Below are 21,770 nucleotides of genomic sequence, written 5' to 3' on the forward strand. Positions count from 1 at the left end.
GTCACTCTTATATATACACATTAGTGATGCTTCCCAACCACATGTGTCACTGTTAACAGCAGTGACACATTTTACGTAGACACGTCACCGATATAGAGAGATATTAGTGACTCTTTCCAACAAAACGCGTCACTCGTAACAAGAGTGACACGTATTGTCTAGATGCGTCACTCATATTTTTAATACAGTGACTCTTCTTGTTGAGCCGCGTCACTGATCACCTGACTGAAAATCTCCATGTGTTTAACTAGACGAATCGTCGTGTTCCTGCCGTGTAGTAGTTGAAATCCTATTGTTGTGGTTGTCCTCCTAGTCGAGCCGCCACTAGAGAAGGCAGCACGCGCCGCTGTAGCAGCACGCCACGCACGCCCGCTGTCGTACCTCTTTGATCTGCCCCCTTCATGCCATCGCCCGCCGCAACCAGGAGCCACGGATGAGGAGGGACACCACTGGGCTTAGGGGCTAGAGCCCGCCACATGAGAGGCAGCAAGGCCTAGAGGTCATGTCCTATGGCCTGCAGCAGCAGCACAGTGTGTAGAATTGCCCTACTGGAAACTCGAATTGCCCTGTGTGTGTAGCATTTTTCTGTGTGTTTTTTCAATACGCATAAAAATTACGATTATTCTGTTAGTACAAAAATATCCTGATAGAAAAATGCAAACGCACAGAATAATTGTATGATTTTTCTGTGCGTGACATTATACGCACGGAAAAAAATCAACACTCACACAAAAATTTAATTTATTATGTCGGTTCTTTAAAAACACACAGAAAAAATACATGCACGCACAGAAAAAAACTTATTATTTTGTGGGTTATTTGAAAACACATAGGGAAAAATAACACATGCACAGAAAAATTCGAACGGCCGCTAGGATTTGGCATTCGCGCTCTCCATTTTGGCATTTTAGCTTTGCATTTCGCCGTTCGCGTGTTCTCGTGACAAGAAAATACATTAATTAATAAAAAATTTAAAAAAAACAAAGAAGTCCTAACCCAAACCCGTCGGTCGATGCCCCTAAACACCCTCACACGCACTGGCCCAACAGCACGCAGGCACCTATGGACTCACACCCACACGCTGTGCCGCCGCCACAGCTACGCACGCCCGTACTCTCTGTTTCTCGCCTCCTTTCTCCACGGCACCCCACCCCACCGGCTACCTACCGCCGCCCTAGGTCGCCGGCCGCCGCTCCCTCGATCGACGGCCACCACCCCTCGATCGCCTCTTCTCCTCTGCCCGCTACCGCCACTCTCGCGTCCCTTCCTCCGCAATAGGGTCTAGTCATCCCAAAATCCAAACCCTAGAGGGTGAGAGCGAGATTGGAGGCGAAGGCAATGGACTAGCGGAGGAGGAGAAATCCGTCGAGCTCATCCAGCACTCCACAAGATGCGGGCGGGACACTGCAAATGAACTGGTATGACCAGTAGCCGGTGCTCAGCCTCGATTTCCACCCCGCCTCCCGCCGCCTCGCCAACGTCGGCGCCGACCACGACGCCAAGGTTGGTTGCCCCCGCCTCCCCTACCCCTACCCCCTCTCTTCTACTGCCATTGCCTTGCTGCTTCGACATTTGCCCCTCCCCATTTCAGGGGTGGCCTTCCGTGACTGGTTTGGGATTGCAGATCTGGGTTGTAGTGTCAGATGGCTAGGACGACAGGCTCCCCACAGCTCTACGGTCAAAGTCATTGACTGTCTCTCTTTCCCACATTGGTTTCCTACAGGGGAGTATCTTGCCTCTGGTGCTGACCGTACGCTCAGTTTGGCATCTAGGATTATATGTCAAGTCATAATTGGTTTTGCCAACCATCCTAAAACTTCAATTTGTTTGAACTGCAATCTCTATGCTAGCTTATATTCAGATTTGTTTGAAACTTATATCTACGTGACAATATCCTTGAAACTTATATTCAGTTTTGTTTGAAACTTATATCTACCTGTATTAGTAATCATGTACATCAGTCTATGATCACTTTTCGGCAAAGGAAAGTGTTTAATCAAGCTATGTAAATTAAGGTATCAACAATCAGTGTAGTTAATGCCTAGTACTAGTTAATTGAATGCAAGTGACCACTGAATTGTTTTTTTTTAATTTTCTGAGGAATTAGAATCATTCTCTATGCAATCAAAGCAGCTTACAGGGAAGTGCAAAAAACTACTAATCTCAATTTTTGCTTATATGTGTGCTAGTTATCTAAGCTAAGTGTCAGGGGCTTGATAAATAATAATACACAAACTGCAAGTGTGCAGATTGCTATAAGATTTGTCTATCTTCTTATATGGCAGAGGATAGATGAGTACTTTTTTTTATTTGGTCTCAGATATGTTCGGACACAAGAAGGATCTGATTGGGTACCAACCCTGGTTATTTTCAAGTTAAATCCTGCAGCTTTATGTGTTTAGTGAACCCAAAAGGTTTGTTAATTTCTGTCCTCTTTCTGTTCTGTCACGTTGTATGTTTTCTCTCAACTGGTGAACTGAACTAATTATCCAAGTGCACATGCTCTCCTACTGAACCCTGAGTTGACATTCTTCAGTAGATTGTAACACCCTAAAAATTCTCTTCTTTAAAATAGTTCAAATTTGATTTTTGGAGTCAATTTTGTGAGCATTAAAATATAGGAAAATAATAATTTTTTTTGGGAAGTTAAAATTTAATATAAAGTTAGAAACATATGTTGATGCATACATGCTGCAGCATTTATTTTTATGATGTGTGAATTTAAGCAAAAGGAAATTTGTTCAAAATTCAATTTATAAAAGCATTTGAAAATTGGTTTGAAAATAAGAAAAGAAATCTTGTTCCCCTCCTTCTTTCGCCTTGCTGGCCCAGCCCACCCCACGCGCCTTCCCCTCCCCCCTCGTTGGCCTAGGCCAGCCGGCTGACCCCTTCATCCCCCCCTCACCTCTCACCCGCTGACAGGCTGGGCCCGCCTGTCATTCCCCTCCTCCATCCAACTGCTCCCTCCCTCTCTCTCTCTCTTCGCGCGGACGCCGAGTCCAAGCTGCAACCGCGCGCCCCGCTCCCCACTCTCCCACGTTCTCTCCTATGCCTCGCTCCCTTTGAGCCGCGCCTGAGCCCGTGCCGTTGTCCCGCGTTCATTTTCCCCATCCCAGACCCCATTCCCTCTCCCTCTCTCTCTCTCTCTCTCTCTCTCTCTCTCTCTCTCTCTCTCTCTCTCTCTCTCTCTCTCGGCACTTCGAATCTCGCCGAGCCACCCACCGTCACCATTAGCGCCAACAACTCCTTTGTGACCATTGAGAACCACTGGTCGAGCTTCGTGTTGAGGTTGCGAACCTCCCTACGCTTCCCATCCTCTTTTTCTTCCTTTAAGAGCTGCTCTAACTCGCGCCGAACTTGTGCATGGGGTAGCTGTCCGCCTAATCGCGACGCCGGCCATCCCCGAGCCTCGCGTGCCCGTCATTGTCGCCGAGTGGTGAGTTCGCAACAAGCTTCTCTACCTCCCTATGCTCTCGGTTTGTCAAACGGTGCGCTAGAACGTCGTCTCGCTCAACTCCGACGATGCTCCGGCAATGGCGCTGCCGCGGTCTGGTTCTGTTTCGGCCAGCGGTTGTCTCTCTCCCTCTGCGATCTATTTTGAGCCGTCCAATCGAGATCCCACGGCCAGGAAATGCCCATACCCCTTCGGGGTGAAATTTGTTAAAGAACCCCTGCGGTTTTGGAGTTTAGAACCCGCGGTCCAAAGCGCCTCCTAGAGTTACGCCAACTGAGTTTGAAAACGTATTCCTCGCTGGTTTGTTTACAAAATACGTTTTCACAAAATTACAGTTTTGCCACTGATTTTCTTTTGCTCATAGAATATTCATTTTAACTCCGATTTGACCCGTTCAAAATGCGTTAGATTCGTAATCACGAGATCTACTTGTTAGTAAACTTAGGTTAACGATTTGAAACTTTTTAATTTCTTGACCCTATTTAATTATTTTCTCTTCTAAAGAAAAATCTTAGAAAATTCATATCTTCTCCGTTTTAGTTCCGATTTGATTCGTTCAAGTCGCGTTAGTTTCATAATTTCATAAGCTTCACATTGGTACCACTGTTGTCTAGGTTCACCACTATTAGTTTTCCTAAATAAATACGAGTCCTTAGATTGCTTTTGATGTCCCGTTTATGACGTAGATTTTGGGTCGTAACTCTGTTTTCCGTGAATTTCTCGTTGACGTGATCGTAGCAGCGTGTAGATGATTTTGGAAAACTTCTATTTAAATTTATTTACTACTGGTGTATTGTTCTAATTGTAATCTTGTTTGCTTCGTGTATGTCTATCTCTGATTGTTTGTGTGTTGATGATCGATGATCAAGATTAGATGGTGGGCATTACTTCGGAGATCAAGATCAGAGCTTTGGAAGCATGATCTTGTGCCTAGATTAATATAAAGCAACAAATGATAATAATGACTTTTTAGCAACTTGAGGATTTATTCGTAAGTGATAACCGGGATAAAAGTGCAACCATGAGGGCTATGATGGCTCTGGCTTTAGTCAAGTATGAGTAACTTTTCTAGCTTGTTAGAGGTTACCCGCGTGGCGCAAATGGGGGATAGCAAACCATGGATTCCCTGTAGGGTAGAATCACACGGACTGACTACCAAAACCAAGCGGCCCTAACTTGTTAGACGAACCTTTGAAAGACTTCATAGTGATCCCTGTCGACCTTCCTTGGTAGTGGGTTAAGAGGCTGATCACCTCAGGTGAAAGGGTAAATCGTGACTCATTAGTAAAGATGTACAACCTCTGTAGAGTGTTTAATAAACTGGTATACTAGTCGTGCTCACGGTCACGAGCGGCCTTGGGAATTCTTACATTAAGGGTGATGAATCTTGTTGTGTTAAGATACTCATTGTTATTGTTTAATGCTCTATATTATTTATGTCACATTGATCATGAGACCGTGGGATCTATACTATCTAGTTGCTTGCGGAGTTCGTCTTGGACTAACTCTTGCTATCTCCCCCACACCTCAGGAGAAGTATTGGGTTTGTGATCAACCAGTCAGTTGGATCCTGTAGAGTGAAGTTAATACCCGAAGTTTGGAGTTATCTTTCGTGGTTTGCTGCCTAAGGTTGTTTCTGATTTATTATGTACATTATATAATTTATGCGTTGTCCTTTGATATTACCCCTTATTTGTAGCTATATGTGAGATTTGTCTTCTAAAACTCACATATGATGCATATCTGATTTTGTTCTTAAAATCGGGTGTTACAAAGTGGTATCAAAGCAATGCTGACTGTAGGACGCAAGCCTAGTTAGAAATGGGTGTTTTAGGATGCTTCTATCTTTGTTTACATCTTGCTTTCACCTTAACCTTGATAATTGCTAAAATTTATGCTTACCTCTGCCCTATTCTGTTATAAAACTCTGTCTCTATTCTAAATCCAACCTCCTTGTCTATTTGGATGGCTCATGACGAGGAGACCTTTGGCATGAATGAACAAAAGGACTCAAAGATGCCACTCGTAAAAGCATTCGACAAGGAGAAGCTTCTAGCCATGCAAAAGCAAGTAGTGGAAGGAATGGCTCAGAATGGGAACTCTCAACAGTGCATCTCAGGACCAATGAAGAGATAAGTAGCTGAAGCTTGGAAAAATATGAGAGCCCATAGAGGTGTTGGTAGTAATACATCGGGATATCAGGATCAATGTCACTGTTGTAAGCATTATGGTCTTCCTTGTCTTTGTAATAGGTCATCTAAAAAGGAAGGTAAGGTAGAACCAAATTGTGGGACTAATGAGTATAAGAAAAGGAAGGCAAAATCACTAGAGCCAGCATTGAGAAGTGAACAACATTCAAATCCTAAGTTGTCACATTTAGCTTTGAACTCTAGCCATGAAAATCCAAACCTTGGAGATGAAGAAACTTCTCAAGCTAACCCCACTGCTCATGAGGTATGCATAGATGGATGGACCATCACTTATAAAGAGTTTCAACCTCGAAGGATCAACCAAGTTAGGAAGAAAGCTAGCCAGCCAGAGACAAACCTTCAGAGTGAGCGAGCTGATAACACACCGAGCAACACCTCAGTGGAAAATGATATCACAAAGGATCCAGATAAGAAAAAGTGTTATCACTACCGACAGGAAGGACACTATGTAAACTCTTTTCCACAGAGGAATCAATAGATGCATCATAAAAGTAGCCACACTGAGTTTAAGATATAGGAGTTTGTGCACTTGTGTAATAAAAACGCTAGTAGCAAAAGTCGAGTTTGTGTGCCTTGTGAACCTTTACTGCTTGGTTGAATTGTCTTTATGTTTATGTTTGATTTGGATCTTTGTAATGAATGTAATGATCTTGTGAGTCTAAGGCATAAGGATTAATGACATAAATAGTTGGGTTTTGGTTTTTCTCTTGTTATCTGATTCTGCCTTTCCGGAGTATCACTTCTTTCTCAGTTCATATCTTTGATCTGGGATGACCAAAAATCTTGAGGAAATTCTGGATGATAGTAGACTTCAATATCTTTCTCTGACCTCAAGAATCACCCACATAGCTATTCTGGTATTGGAGTTATTAAAATCACAAGATGATACAGTGGTGCTGTCAAGAATCTGACCAGTTTTGATTGATTACTGTTTGGGACAAATGTAACTATAGAATTTGGAAAAGTGGTCTATAGCAAAGTTTTAGATAAGTTGCCAAGCTTTCTAACGGTATAAGCTATAGCCCTATTGGATTAACAGAACAAGAGTTATGTCTATTTTTACTGTGCTAGTAATTTTCATATCACGAGAAAATTTTAGGATATTTGTTTCTTCCTTGCACATAAGTTCCTTGGAATGTCAAAAGGTCTCAATGCAAGATAACTTGTCAAGAAAAAGTGCAAGCTACCTTCCTTGTGCCTCCTCGTCGCCTTTTCTTAAGGGGGGTAGTACCTTGATATCACGGGAAGATGCATTCTCAATTTATCTTGAAGAGAGGGTTGTCTCTTGAGATATTCTATGATTATGATCATCTCTCCTTGTCGTGCTACTGATGTTGGTCACCTGATGACAGGGAGTGTAGTATCCCATGGATCAGGAGCCCTATATGATGCCTCTTACTAATATGTGTGAAGAGAATGATGATCCTACCCTTGAAGAATGTTATGAGTATGATGAAGCTGAGTACTATCAAAATAATAATACTGAAGAGCAAGTTGGAAGTGAATCAAATCATAATCCACAACGGCGAAAGAGAAAAAGGAAAAGCCGTAAGAAGCCTGCTCATGGAAGCAAGGTCGTCCTCGAGCTGCAACTTAGCCAACTTATAACTCAACTCGACACAAACTTAATACCTAAAAATAAGCCTTTTACATCTTGGCTTATTTTATTGACCCAAAAGAAATTGTGACTCTTTACTTTTGAATCCGAAAGATACGTAGAAACCCTCTGCATGATGAACCTACACGTGTGCAGCCACCTGGACCCCATGGAGCCCACCAGAACAATTCGGGTGCACGGGTATAGCCACCTGGAATTAGTCGCGATAACGACTAACGGAGACGTCCTCGCGGTGGCTGGTGGCGGAATGCGGTGGCGCTAGGCAGTGTGTCCTCACTGATAACAAGGAGGGGAGTGGCTCCACTACCACCGCTGCCACAAAGTTGGAGGTCGCTGCCTGTGGGAAAAACACCATACTCGTGCCGGAAGACAGCAGCAGGTCGGCGCGCTTGTTGGTGGCCATCCCATAGGGTGAGATCGTGCTCCGCTGTGTTGAGGTCGACCGTCGCTAAGGTTACCTCATGCATAGGCTGGCACATCTCCTAGAGTCGCCGGCACGTTAGGAGTCTGTGCGCCGCAGCATGCAGCTGCACCACCGCAGACACCTTGCATGCACTCGCCCGTGCAATCGCCTTGCTCTTCGTGAACTGTTGCAAGATTGTGGGCGTCGCCGCTTGAAGATGGGGCGCTGGCCCTACCGGCGCACTAGGAGGCAGCGCACCGCTGCCTGCAGCTCTGACGTCGTTGCTTGGATGCTATCCACGCCCCCATAGAAGACGCCATCACAGTGTTTTTGTGGCGGCACAAGGTTGGGGGCTATGAATGACAGAATCGGTGAAGGAGAGGAGGAAAACGACACCGGACTGCTGCTCTCCTTGGAGGTCAGGAGCCCGTTGGGAGGTTGCGGCGGCGCCCAGCTGACTGGCTGTGGGAAAGGTCTAGGCGTTGAACTCGTAGGCAGGAGCTACCGCGCAAAGAAGACCTCCGAAATGATTGGAACCGACGCCGGAAGGGCTGGGATGCCCCCGAACCCTATCAGGCCATGTGGTATAGGCAGTGGTGCAGAGGACGACGTTCGGCTCGTGACAGCTGTCAGGCGCACCGACAACTCCCCCATCTGGCACTGCAAGCCGTAGATGGCCACCCTCAACGCGTTGAAGGCGTCCGGGGAAGGCGTAGGCTGATGTGCAGCTAGTGGCGCTACTGTGGCCGTGGTGGTGGTGAACACTGGCGGCGCGTTGAGTGAACCAGAACCAGCCATGGCTGCGGTGGTGAGGAACATGGCCGGTGCAGGAGGAGTGGCAGGGGCGGATCAAGGCCTGAGATCTGATACCAAATTGTTACGTGGCAGAGGGGATCGATGGCGGTTGACGCGGCTGCTTGCGTGCTAAGTACCCGTGGAGCTACAGTACTCGCGGGTACTGTTCACGCGGATGTTGTGGCGGCTAGGACTGCGAGGGCGAGAGGAGGCCGGCTAGGGGCCTTGCCCACGGCCGGGTAGGAGGGAAGGGATTTTCTTTTAATCTCTTGCTTGATTAGATTGATACATCTCCTCTTCTTATATAGAGAGGTTTATTTAGATAGGTTTATTTAACTTACAAACAAGGCTTACTTGATCCCTAAGCAAGCGACTATTATCTCTAATTAACCCTAACACTAATTGGCTACTGCACCGGCCCAGGGCTAATAGGTCCCTTACGTACTCTAGCAATGACACAGCTTCCTAAAAACTGCTAGTGTAGGCTTCCTATATTTCTGATCTTTTCTTTGTGGGTATTTCCGTACCCGTCTTCAGATAAGATTATATGCTTTCAAAATTGAAGGCAATTACATGTGCTGATTTGCAACTATATCTAAAGGTAATTACCTGTTGCTCAAACTCAACCTCTGATCTTGAAATCTTGGTAACCAAAACCTGCTCAATGACTGGCTCAGTCTCAAGTGCTGATTCACCCAAGTCTGAGTTGTCAGTCGGAACTGGATGCCACCCTAGTACTACATGTCCCAGTGATTCAGCGACCTGCAAGGACAAGATTATTAATCAAAGAAATGAACTTAACATGCAAATCCTGCATTACTCATACGCTACAAAATTTATTAACAGTGTCACACCAACCTTATTATATAAACTCAGCTTTGCCCTTCTCACGACGCTTTTCACTGGTTGGCATAAGAAACGTTCCAACAACATACTCGCCTGGTGACCATCACTCAAATCCAACATCCTTTCGCAATCTGCAGAAACACAAAAAGCAAAAGCATTGACTAAATATTATAAAAAATGATCTATATTTTCAAATTCGCAACAAAAGAGCAGAACATTAGTGCGTCAATTTGCAACGATCTATACACTTAGGTATATTTTCTAGAAATTATATTGCACTATGATAATTTTGAAATTCCAATAAAGAATAGAAGGCCATCCTACTTCTGAACTACCCAGATGAACGAATTGGTCTATAGTCAGCAGGACAGTCTAAACGTTCATCTACAAAGACTCCAGCTTCTTCCTGACAGTAGCAGTTCAGGGACAGCGAGAGGCAATAAAGGTGTTATGCAGATCAAATGCCACGGCCCGCAGCAATCCAGTTCAATATATATATATATATATATATATATATATATATATATATATATATATATAGGACTGCGCTAATGGATACCCTGGGTACTTATTAATATTTGGTACCCGACCCCCTCCCGCTTCCAACCTTATGTCCACAGCACTCTCGACCTCCGATCCCTCCAATCGGGTTTTGACAGTCCGTACATTTCCCTAGACAGTTTTTTTCTTTCTTCTCACGTGGCCCGGTTTTGCATTGTGGACCATATCTGGTTTTTTCATTCCGCTTTTTTAGATTTTCTATCGCTGGTTTTTCCTCATTCTATTTTTTCAGTATTTCCGTCATTTTTTCATGCCATCTCTTTGTTTTGATATTCTGTTTCTTTTTTTTTCATTTTTTCAAACCGCCCCTATTTTCTCTGTTACTTTTCACGTGAACAGATATGCAACTGGTCTTTTTTTTTGTTTTTCATGTGAACAGATATGCGGGCATGGAGATTCCGTATTGTTACTGGACATGTTTTTTCACAGATTATTTTTCGTCCCGTGTTTTTTTATATATATTACAAGCAATCAATATGAACCAGTGATATCTGTGATTAAAAACGAATAACGTCAAATTAGGAAATAATACATGTACTAATAGATCATGATACATTGACTAGGAAAGGAAGATGGTTGAAAAAATAAAAAAGAACGGGGGCAAAGCATGACTCCAAGCAGGCTGTGTTGCATAGTGGTCGTACAGTTCTTATTAGTACATGTACAACTGGTTGATGCGATTGGTAGGAATGGTGCCGACTCCGAATGGTGCATTTGCCCCAGGTTGACTATAGCAGAACATGTGTGCATTAGAGGAGGTCAAACTTACAAAAGTAAATGGTAGTACAGATCAAAATTCAGTATAGTGGCAGAGCAAGTAACGGGAAGTTGTACATGGTAAAAGCGATACAAATGCTCACGTTTGTAGTAGTCATAATAAATTTGTTCCTTTAATGTCAGCTAGTGCATACATAAATCAAGATAGATAAATCATAAAATCGTGCTAGCTGCACACTAGTTGCTGATGAGTACCGATGAGGCCAACATCACCTACTGGTCGAAGAAGGCTAACTAATAAAATTAGAAAAAAAAATATGTAACTGGTGAGAGCACACATCAGTAGGCAGGTTAAATAAAGATTCATGTATAGTGGTAAGCTTAGAACCTCAAGGCTCTCAATTTTTCTCTGTCCCAAACCAAAGACAGAATATAATATTTTTACGGTATTGGAAATATTTGGAACAAAGATAGCACCACAACTATATTATTTTATCAAGCTATAAGTAAGAGTTAGAACATGTCTGTCTTTAAAACTCCATATAATTTAAAAAAATATTTGGAACAAAGATAGCACCACAACAGAGATAGCACCACATATATAACTATGGGAAAGAAATTTACATAAAAAAGGATGAGAGCATATGAAGAAACTGTTAGAACATGCCTGTCTTCTAAAACTTCATATAATTTAAATCTTAACCTTTTTTATACTACCTCAGAGAATCTACGATTCTCTTGACCACTATATTTTAAAGCATTAGCACTGTGACAGTAGGCTAGTGCAACTATACACATGTCAACATGGGTCCAGGGATCAAAACATTTAAGGGATAAAAAACAGGTAAAGTTGCAAATATTTAGCAATGTCAGGGTTATATTTAGGTTGTGATACTCTGACAAAGGGTATTGCAACCACATTTACAATGATGCATGCAAGAGTTCAAATGGAAGGCTAGAGATGATCACATGATAATGTAATAAAAAGGCACAATACTTTTTGTCCTACAAACTTGAAATATCAACATAATGGTCAATTCCAATGCAGTGTTATTTCAACTATAGTTGGAGATTCAGACTTAGTTACCTAGTTTACTTTTACATCATATACAACAGGTGGTCAATAGAAGATAGATTATTTATCCACCAATTGACAGTAATAGCCAATATTCCACAAGGCTAAAACAAACTACAATGAGCAAAAGCTTCCAGCACTCTCAAACAAGAAGACCAGAAGTTTCCAACAAAATTGATAACAGAAATCTGAATCTCTCATTTGACGGTATATTTGGTTCAACGAATTTCAAGGTAGTAAAAGAAAAGCAAACGTGAATGCATTTGTGGCCATTTTGAGGAATAACAATAGTTTAAAAGCTTCAGCCGAAACTGCACATTTGATAGTCCAACCAAATTTGTGAGCACATTTCATTTAAGCTTAATTAAGATGGATACGAACTCACAACCAAGAGCATTGAGACGAGAAGCTGGGCAGCATACATCGTACACCCCATCCAGATAGCTCCACAGTATCCGGAAAATGTTGCTTCCTTTGCCATGAGTTGGATGAATAGAAAATGCAACAACATAGTCAACATACCAAATCTTGCATGACTCAAGTGTTAATTGAAAGGACAATATAATAGCTTACAAGAAATGAAATCAACAGAGCACATCTTGACTGCACAGATAAGCTCCTAATGTCTAGAATTTAAAAAGTTAAGCACAATATATTAGCTTACAAGAAATGAAATCAACAGAGCACATCTTGACTGCACAGATAAGCTACTAATGTCTAGAATTTAATTTTTGGATTAAAGAATTATGTATTTAAACTAAATACCTTTGTACAAAATCAGTGACAATTTATTATGATTTCCTCACACATATTACTGACATGGTCACAAATATTTGCAACTATATGTTTAGGTATGTGTCTTGCAACCATAGCAGAATCGAGCCTGTCATCCACCAAAGACACTGTCCCCATGTTAGGGAATGAAACAATAGTGTATCTGTCAAAAAATTCTGATCAGCCCCTCTGAATAAGTTCAGGGATTCCTCGTAAAACAAGATCATATCAATATACATGCTTTGTTTACCATGTTCGAATCTTGCATAGCAAAAGGAAAAATGAGAAGTACAATTGTGGAATGGAAAAAAAGAAAATATAGGCATTAGGCAAGCAGAGAAAACTGAAACAGAATAGCATGGAGCCATGAATATAAGCACAACTAAAAGATCCTGATCCAATTAGACATGATGGAGAAAACATAACAGAGGGAGGCCATGAGTATATATTGGCATAGAATGGACTAAGCCCAATTCAGTAAACAGGTGGCAGTAGAACTGTTCACATGAGTGCAAGATTTTTAGAATTAACCGCAATGACCAATACTAGCATAAGGTCTAACTAGGAATAGAGTACACGAGGAATTGAACTTACCAAGGTGGCAAGATTGTAGCTTCCATTGGCACTGCACTATGAAGATCAGCCAAGGAAATCTATATCTAATAGATGGATTGATGGTCAACAAGTGAAAGATATTACACCACAAGTGGTAGCGCTAGTGCCCAAGTGGGATCTACACAAAAAACTAAGAGAACGAAAAGATGATAAATAACAATGATAAAAATATTAGGTCTAACCAGAGGAAGCATAATCAACAATATTGAGCAACAAATGAACAGAACATAGACAATAAGGGAAAACAAAAAAAGTGAATCCCAAGGGGAAATGTAAATCATATACAACTCAACCTCTAACTGTTCTCATATACAAAATCAAGGTAGGAAAAATAATATAGAAAAAACATAATTGAAAGACAAATTAACTATCAAAGTTAAAGGCATGCTATTAACATGTACTAGAAACCAAGAAACAATGATTCCTTGTGTCTCCTCCCCCACGATCTCAAAATTAGAAAGAACAAAAAAAACTCGATACGATAAAAGAGAGGAGATGGGAGCGAGGGAACCGTGTGGGGGAGGGCTCAACTCCGAGGTGGGAGCGCGGGGATCCGGTGCAGGGGGAACGCCCGTGGGTTGGCTCCGTGCAGTGAGATAGGCTCAGTGATTTGGACTTAGGCCAAAGAGTTGCACAAAAGGAAAGCCAAAGAAAAGAGGTCTGAGCAAGGCCATGAAAAAACCTAGAATCCTACTATCTTGCAGATTAGCATACTAATAGGCTGCAGAAAAATCATCAGATCAAGATGGATTGTGACTACATACTAGTTTGGTGTGCCTACTACTGTCAGGAACTTCAGAAATAATTCCTCAAATAATCAGGTACAGAAATAACATAAGCCTGTAAAGAGCTAGATAACAAATGTTTCTACAGCAACAGCAAGTTCAGGAAATAAACGAAGGCATTGTTTGCATTTATATGCGATAATCCTAATTAAAATGCATATATATTCTATAGGTAGAAGCATCCAAAGCCAGATGAACATTTTAATGAACTTCAGTTTGCACTGCATCCTTTATAAAATAGGAAACTCTAGGAAGCACCACATCATATATATTCACTAAATAACCAATGTCATAAGTTGTGCACCAAAAAATGACTCCCAAAAAAGAGGTAGCAGAGATAAGATGAAACTAACCTGCTGTAGCATCGATGCATTTGCATAGAGTACACTGCTACTGACTAAAAGCGATCCATTATTGTAAGTTTCATGCAATCGATCACTTTATTCAGGAATGAGTTAATAGAGATAAAAATATCGTCCACTCCACTTTCAATCACAGGCCATCCAGCCTCAGCAAGCCCATTGAGGGCTTCTTTAAACCTTTGAAAAAAGTAAACCAAGAAGTACAATTGTAAGTAAAGAAGATTCATGATAAGAACAGTCAGAAATATGTCTGTGCTATTCAAGAACTCAACCTGGTCAGCTTTTACCTAATATCGTGTAAAGCAGCATGCTACTGTGTCCATCCAATTATTACAGAATGGGTATCTTCATGAGCAACCTGCCTAAGATAGCGCAAAGCCTGTAATTGAAAGAAAATAAAAAATAAATTAATTGAAACACACAAGTTTAGACTAGCAAAAACTATTGTTATTATTCAAAAAGGCTATTTATGTCCCATTGCTAAGCTTAGAATGATTTCAAGATAGTTGAAATCAAAATTATTTTATTTGAATAACATGGGGGGTGTCATGTTCCGAATGCAATCGACCAAGATGTATTTTGCAATCTACAATAGAGCTAAGCATTATAAGATATATATGTAGCTAAAAGAATGAAATGTGTAATTGAAAAAGAGTTTTAGACATTATGATCATCAATCCCAGGGAATATCTAACAAAATGGGATGAAACTATCAAACAAAGAGTCAAATACCAACACAAATCAAGCCTGCAACTCGAAAAATAAATCCCATAAATAAATAATTTGAATGATAAAAATTTCGAGCACCTAGCGTGCAACCAAAATTGCTGCACCTCGTCAAGCAAGAACACAGCAGTAGTTCCAAGGTCTACAATCTAGAAAATTACACTTGAGAATGAACTAATACATCACAAAATCAAAATAGTAGGACGGGTTTCTCTCTATTATACTTGGATTACTCATTTCATTAATGCATTCTCCTGCTTATGCTAGTGCTGCCTTGGACACCAGCACTCCCAACGCAGTGCCCTGCCACTTCAGACTCCAAGAGGCAGCGGATCCCAATTAGATCAAAACATCTTCTGTTTTTCAAATCCCGTTCCCTACTCTAGATATGGCATCTGCAATGAATTCCCCTGCTTTCGACACACCTGCATCCAATGCAAATGCAAACGCAAACAGGTTCAGGACATTCTAAAGATGGCAATGACATCAAGACGAATAGCCATGAGCACGCAGACATTTGATTGAGGAAGCGATGTGGGGGCGTACCTCGGGTATAAATAAATGTTAAAATCACTTGGATCTGGACAGAGTAGGATGGGATCGAGCTAGGGAGGAGGAAAGGGCGCGCCTTGTCGATCTGCTCGCTCCTCATCCCGCTCAAAGGTCGAAGAGGGCATGGTGGCTCGGCCTCCTACCTGCTACCGACGGGATCTGAGGGGGAGAGGACGGCGCGGCCTGTGAAGACGCCCTGGACGATGAACGGGGAGAGGACGACCTGAGACCGACGGCTCGGACGAGCTACGCTCGGACGCGCGACGCTCGAAGCAGCGGACCTGCCCGGACGCGCGACGCGCGGAGGCACGTACCCGCCCGGACGCACGCGGAGACCGGCCGCTCGCCGCGGACACGCGACGCGTGGAGGCGCGTACCCGCCCGGACGCGCGCGGAGACCGGCCGCTCGCCGCGGACTCGCGACGCTCGGAGGCGCGGTCCGCCGGTCCCGCCCGGACGCGCGAGGAGACCGCCCAGGACTCGCGACGCTCGGAGGCACGGTACCGCCCCGGACGCGCGAGGAGGACGCCCCGGACTCGCGACGACCTTCCGCCGACGGACGAAAGGATGACGCAGCGATGCTCGGAGGCACCTTCCGCCGACAGACTCGCGACGCTCGGAGGCACCTTCCGCCGACGCTCGGAGGACGCCCCGGACTCGCGACGCTCGGAGGCACCTTCCGCCGACGGACTCGCGCGAGGAGGACGCAGCGAAAACCGTCTGCTGGAGCCTGTGAGGGCGCCCTGAGGCCTGGACGACGGACGGGGAGAGGACGGAGGCGATGTTGGGAAGCCGCAAAACCGTCTGGAGTGAGCTCGGATCGTGGGGAGGTGCGAGCGAGGGTCGGGCGTCAGGTATGGGGCGACATCGGGAGAATTTGTGCGGACCGTGGCGACATCGGTAGAATTTGTGGGATCGGAAACAGGGCAGCGTCGGGAGGATGCGAGGCATCGGGCTGATTTGAGCTCGGGTACCAAATATTATTCGGTACCCAGGGTGATATATAGAAAAGATATATATATATATATATATATATATATATATATATATATATATATATATATATATATATATATACCGGCGGAGAGAGCACCTGCAGCAATTGGGATTTGGGAGTTTTGGGTCACAACAAACCAACCAACCCCAGATACACACGTACATCAGGAACAGCGGAGTAGTACACATACGAGTAGATGTGTGGATACGTAGGACAGCACAGCATAGTACTTACGACCAATGGTGGTGGCGAGCCAAGCAGCGACACCAGCCAAGGACACGGCATGAACGCGGCGAGGCCGGTGAGGCGAGGTCAAAGGGGAGATGCTTCTAGCTGTAAGTTCATTTCATATACAAATTCGAAAATGAACAAGGGGTCACAAGATGGTCTGTGTTACTTGGTCAACTGCAAGAATCTCAAATAAAATTACTTATTTGTGGCATTAAAAGACAGTGAAATGCCCATAAAGCAAGCAAGCAACAACCACCAATGCCAGCATAACACCTGTGAAATAGTTTCAAGTACCTCTTATTTAAGGTATTGGATATGCACACCTCCAAGCCCCCAAGGACCAGATATAACCTAGTTCAACATTCAAATACTTCTCCGAATCAATCAACTACTACACATAAGCTAAAGTAATGCCATGAAGATCAATAATTGCTTTTACAGAAGAAGACAGTAGCAACCAGAGCTATCTACAATGAAAACAGAAAAGGCTGTATGTCAAGCCAATGCATTTTCATCCTGTCTAACAACACCTCAGAACTCCGGTAGCCATTCAGGACATGCTTTCAGCTTCCACAAGGCATCATACATTGTTTCCAAAGCAGAGACAATGTAGTTTGATGTTAGCGTTAGAGTACTGGACCATCTGTGCCACTCAACTCAAGATACCACACTATCTGCAATAAGTTATGCCTGGCCGAGAGAGCCACCGATAAGTACATGCTCAATGGTGATCCACGATGCTCTGTTCTACAAAATCCAATGTGCAAGTAGTATGTCAAATCCAGTTAAGGATCAAAAACAGCATCATCACTCCATGGGCAACTGACTATGAGGCTCTTAGATGAACAGTTTGGTCCTGTTTGCAACATCTTCAAGCACATCATCTTCACCTTCATTCCTTAGGTAACTGATCATGAGGCTGCGAGACAAACAGTTTAGCATTCTCTGCAACTTCCGCTTCAAGCACAGCCTCAAGGACTAGGTCTGAGCCCGTTGGTCCATCTGTGGAAACAAAACAAAATGGAGATGATATTGGTTTGCATTGCTATCAAGGTAGTTGCAGTAAGATAACGTCACAGAATACACTGGATGAAATATATAATTAATGTAACACTAGGGACTCCAAGCTGAGTTCCTACAAAATTGAGTTACATAAGTTCATTGTTGCCCTTTTGGCACTTTAAATACTACTAGATAGTAATTTTGAATTTTTATGGACTAATTTATGATACATACTTGGGCTCACAATCTAAGATAAAATTGTGAAGGGCTGTTTTTATGATACATTGGCAGAAATGTTAATCAAAACACAGAAAAGGCCATTATACCACAGTAATATGAAAGATAACTGAAAAAATAGAAACAACTCCACCGAGCAGCCTTTATGGATTTTTGTAATGCACCAAACAATTTTAGCATTTGCTGAACCAAGTCATCGAAGTTTAACACAAACAATGAGTAGCATTAGAAAAAAAAAGGTTAGGCCATGCTAGAAATTATGCATAGATTTTTCATTATATATCAACCACAAGAATAACAGTCCTCTCTATGTCATTACATGACAACATCCCAGTTTTTCGAAAAAAAAAGGCTAAGAATTAGACATTCATGATTTGTTATATACCTGGGCGGCTTGGAAGTAATCCAGCACTTTCAGCTGATATTGGCAGTACATTTAACAGCCCATTGCTTTCCTTGAATTGCTCTTGGTAGTTCCCACTCAAGGAAGAACCCATCTTAAGTCCTGGGGCTTCAGATAGCCTTGCATACGTCATTGCTTGGCTGTGCAGATTTGTCAATCCTGAATTAGCCATTTTCATGTCCTACAGGAGCAAAAAGGCACTGAATAGTAAACCAGCATTTGCTTAGAAATTGAAGAGATGATAATATAATCATACCTTGGATTCCAGTGTCATTGGTTCATCAGCCACATCAAGTTTTCTAGCTTCAGTTGTGCTCACTGAAATATTGTAAAGATCAAATTAGCCAATTATTGGCAAACATAGTTCAGGGAAAACAAACAATATTGGCAAACAATCAGAAAGAAATAAAAGGATATTTATGAAGACAAAGAAACATTAAACTTACCAAAGTTTTTAATTTCATCACGAATTATACTGCGAATTTCCTGACGAAATTTTTCTTGCTGCATTGTCAAAAAAGCTCTGTTAAGTATATCTCTTGATGTAGAAGTAAACCAAAAGTAAACAAATAGAAGGAACCGATGTTTCAAGTGTAGTGCAAGCATTGCAATGAAAAGTTCCAACAGTATGTAGCCATTACAACCACAACATGGTCAGCACTCAGATCTATCTACAGAAAAAACAAATAGAACAACACATAACTTAAAAAAAAGCAAATCCTTCGTGTGATTGCTTCTTCTTGTGCATGTTTTAAGCCATCGAGTAGAAACGGAACATGGACAGAATTCGCAGAATAGGACTATATCAACCTAAAATGTATCTGTAAGTCATACAACAGACTGTATGTCATAGTATAAGGCTGCTACTTAGAGCAAATTCACATTTAAGCATTTTTTATCTATTGAAATATCAACCATTAGTATCTCAAGTAATCATATTGAAACTGAAAAAAAAAATGATATACCACCGTACGTTAGTTGTAGGACCATCATCAGAGTCAGATTTCCCTGCTTCAGCCATGCCTGCTCATGTGTAAATCAATGATGAATTTTGGAGCCAAATAACTTAAATACTGTAGTGAGAAATACTAACCATAGAAAAATGTGACTTTATTGCAAAGTAAGATTACTATTACCAGTATTATGTTGCTTCATCATAAACTGCCCAGGAGTTAATCTAGATAAGTTCTGGACTTCATAACGAATCGAGTCTAATTGTGTCATAGCATCTTTAAGCTCCTTATGAACCTGGATACAAGAGGAGAAATATTAATGACGATTCTACCATGTGGGTTTCACACACATATATTGAATATCCGTATATCAGAAACAGTGTAAGGACCCACAATCAATCCATCAGTTGAACTATTAATTGCGATTACAGAGGAGGAATCAGTTCACTAATAACAACTTGTGCAGCAACAATAAGTATTATTCATCAAAATAACTAGCAACTATATCGTGATGACTGATTAGCCTCAACAGTATTGGTGGCTAATGTTGAGTTTCCTTTTCTTCCAGAATTACTGAAATCACCGTTGATTCTGGTTATAAAATTGATAACTGGTGTTCATTCAGCTGCCCACCTATGGTGATTATGATGATGCGACACATGCAAAAAAATTCTACGAAAATTATGCTCATGCGCTGAAATGGACAACCACCACCACCAAGTGAACCCTTTCTTTTGGTAAGTTCAAACCAGAATTCTTGGTGGTGATTGTCCACATCCGCATGTAAGTAGGGTTTTTGCAAAAAAGAAGGGTTTGTAAGTGTAGCATTAATAGGTGATTATATGTCTCAACTGGCACAATTATGCACCAAATTGGTGAAGTGAAATGATATGGGCACCCATTCATTGGGTGATTACAGGACAATGAATATAATGCTTAATTTTGTCAAGGTAATAGTTCAATGGCTGACAAACTATGCATCAGTCAACCTATCTCAAGAAGCTAAAGTGCTTTAATATAAAGCGAGCTCTTGACCAAAAAGGTAAACTTAAGCATGGTTTGTGATTGTTAAAGTGTTCAGTCATTCTACCCACAGCAGAAGGATTTATCCTACAACCCACTCAGAAAACTGGATGCTAAAACGTCAATGTGCAATTTTTCTTAAAATTCAGCAGATTGCCTAGTGGAAAAGGAAAAACCATCATCCCCAGAAGGGCAATTAACCTCTGTGGAATTCAGCATACAGCATCTCCACGACACATCCAAACTCGCAACATTCACGGGGTATCACGGCGAGAAAAGGGTGTATTCAAAATGTACCTGGGTGGCTGCAGACTGCCCCAGAATCTCGTCCAGCTGCCGGCGAGCCACTATGAGCCGCCCCACCGCTCTCCCCGTCATCCTCCCGGCCGTCCTCGCAATCTTCACCATGTCACTAGGCTCTGAACAGAGAGCGAAGACACCATGATCAGAGCGGAACATCACTTCCAAAAAAAAAACGTGCCGATCCCGTCCTACAAGGGAACCATCTCCCCATCGGCCGCCGCAAATCGACAGCCGAGCGGGGAACAGGGGCGCGGTGGCGCGGAGGGGTGGGTGGGTTACTCACTCATCATGACGGAGCAGGCCCCGAGGATGACCAGCAGCTGGCCGGTCGAGAACCCCAGCATCTTCGCGCGGACAAGCTGCGGCCGCTGCCTGCGCGGGCCGCGGGGGCGGTGGGGTGGGAGGGATCCTCGCGGGCGTTCCGGCGCACGCGCACGACGGCGGCGGTATGTGAGACGGCGGCGATGAGAGGGAGAGAGAGAGATGGCGTGGGGAAGGAAGTGGGCCGGGCCTGGGGTAACTGAGGCTGGAAATGGTTGGGCTGCGGAGTTGGCTGGCGTCTGAGAGGGCTCACAAATAAAAACGCTGGAGTGCTGGATGCCGGTGGCCACACATGTCAGTCTCGTATAGGCAACAGAAGCATAATCCATGGAACAAAGGTGATAACAAAATTCACAAGCGACAGAAGTTCCACCACCTAGGACATGTTTAGTTTTCCATAAAATATAAAATATCAATTGGAATGATGAAGTACAAGATGCTAAAATTTTCTAGGTTATGTTTAGTTTCATTCAAAATGTAGAATTTATTGCCTTTATTATGGGCTCTTAAGGCTATTTTGGTCTTTTTTAGTCAAAATACAAAATGGAGAATGACAATCATTTTTCCAAAAATTTTACATGGTGTTTAGTTTTATTATGCAAAATAATGAACTAAAACCTAGATTTTTTTTTGGAGGGGGGGGGATAAAAGGGGACTAAACACCCCTCAAATTCTAGAAGGAACTGATTTTGTTTGGTCTTTTTGACAGGCTCTTTTTTTCTTGGCTCAGACTCCTTCGAAGGAGAGAGAGCTGGAGCCGATGAAGCTGGAACTGGAAATATAGTTTCATCAGAAAATGCTGGTTTT

General features: G+C 42.7%; 1 protein-coding gene and 1 long non-coding RNA gene across 11 annotated transcripts; both read right to left on the reverse strand.

Annotated features, from left to right (window-relative positions):
• Positions 10,306-16,465, reverse strand: LOC110435567. 9 transcript variants are annotated; one of them, XR_002453313.1, is made up of 7 exons: positions 15,488-16,461; positions 15,166-15,366; positions 14,503-14,594; positions 14,207-14,392; positions 12,445-13,198; positions 12,065-12,305; positions 10,306-10,615 (listed from the first exon to the last, which is right to left on the reverse strand). It is a non-coding gene; the product is annotated as an uncharacterized LOC110435567 (long non-coding RNA). The 9 variants fall into 9 exon arrangements; XR_002453308.1 differs by having other exon boundaries at positions 10,496-12,305; positions 15,488-16,119; positions 16,170-16,465; XR_002453311.1 differs by having other exon boundaries at positions 10,496-12,151; positions 12,253-12,305.
• LOC8058598 lies at positions 16,907-21,458 on the reverse strand. 2 transcript variants are annotated; one of them, XR_002452861.1, is made up of 8 exons: positions 20,926-21,458; positions 20,637-20,758; positions 19,500-19,611; positions 19,337-19,386; positions 18,810-18,867; positions 18,620-18,681; positions 18,346-18,503; positions 16,907-17,723 (listed from the first exon to the last, which is right to left on the reverse strand). XR_002452861.1 is itself a non-coding variant. In XM_002450898.2 (8 exons), the coding sequence occupies exons 1-8, from the start codon at positions 20,984-20,986 to the stop codon at positions 17,614-17,616; spliced, it is 774 nt and encodes a 257-aa protein (XP_002450943.2). In that variant the 5' UTR covers positions 20,987-21,205; the 3' UTR covers positions 16,907-17,613. The 2 variants fall into 2 exon arrangements, 1 of the variants encoding a protein (XP_002450943.2); XM_002450898.2 differs by having other exon boundaries at positions 18,346-18,544; positions 20,926-21,205.

Source organism: Sorghum bicolor, chromosome 5 (genome assembly GCF_000003195.3).
Source record: "Sorghum bicolor cultivar BTx623 chromosome 5, Sorghum_bicolor_NCBIv3, whole genome shotgun sequence".
Lineage (NCBI taxonomy): Eukaryota > Viridiplantae > Streptophyta > Magnoliopsida > Poales > Poaceae > Sorghum > Sorghum bicolor.

Bases quoted from the DNA above. Each gene is read 5' to 3' on its own strand.
- LOC8058598 (XM_002450898.2), bottom strand. From the start codon at position 20,986: ATGCTGGGGTTCTCGACCGGCCAGCTGCTGGTCATCCTCGGGGCCTGC. The intron at 19,612-20,636 runs GTACATTTTGAA...TCTTGTATCCAG, and splicing joins GGCAGTCTGCAGCCACCCAG to GTTCATAAGGAGCTTAAAGA. The intron at 19,387-19,499 runs GTAATAGTAATC...ACACATGAGCAG, and splicing joins GATGAAGCAACATAATACTG to GCATGGCTGAAGCAGGGAAA.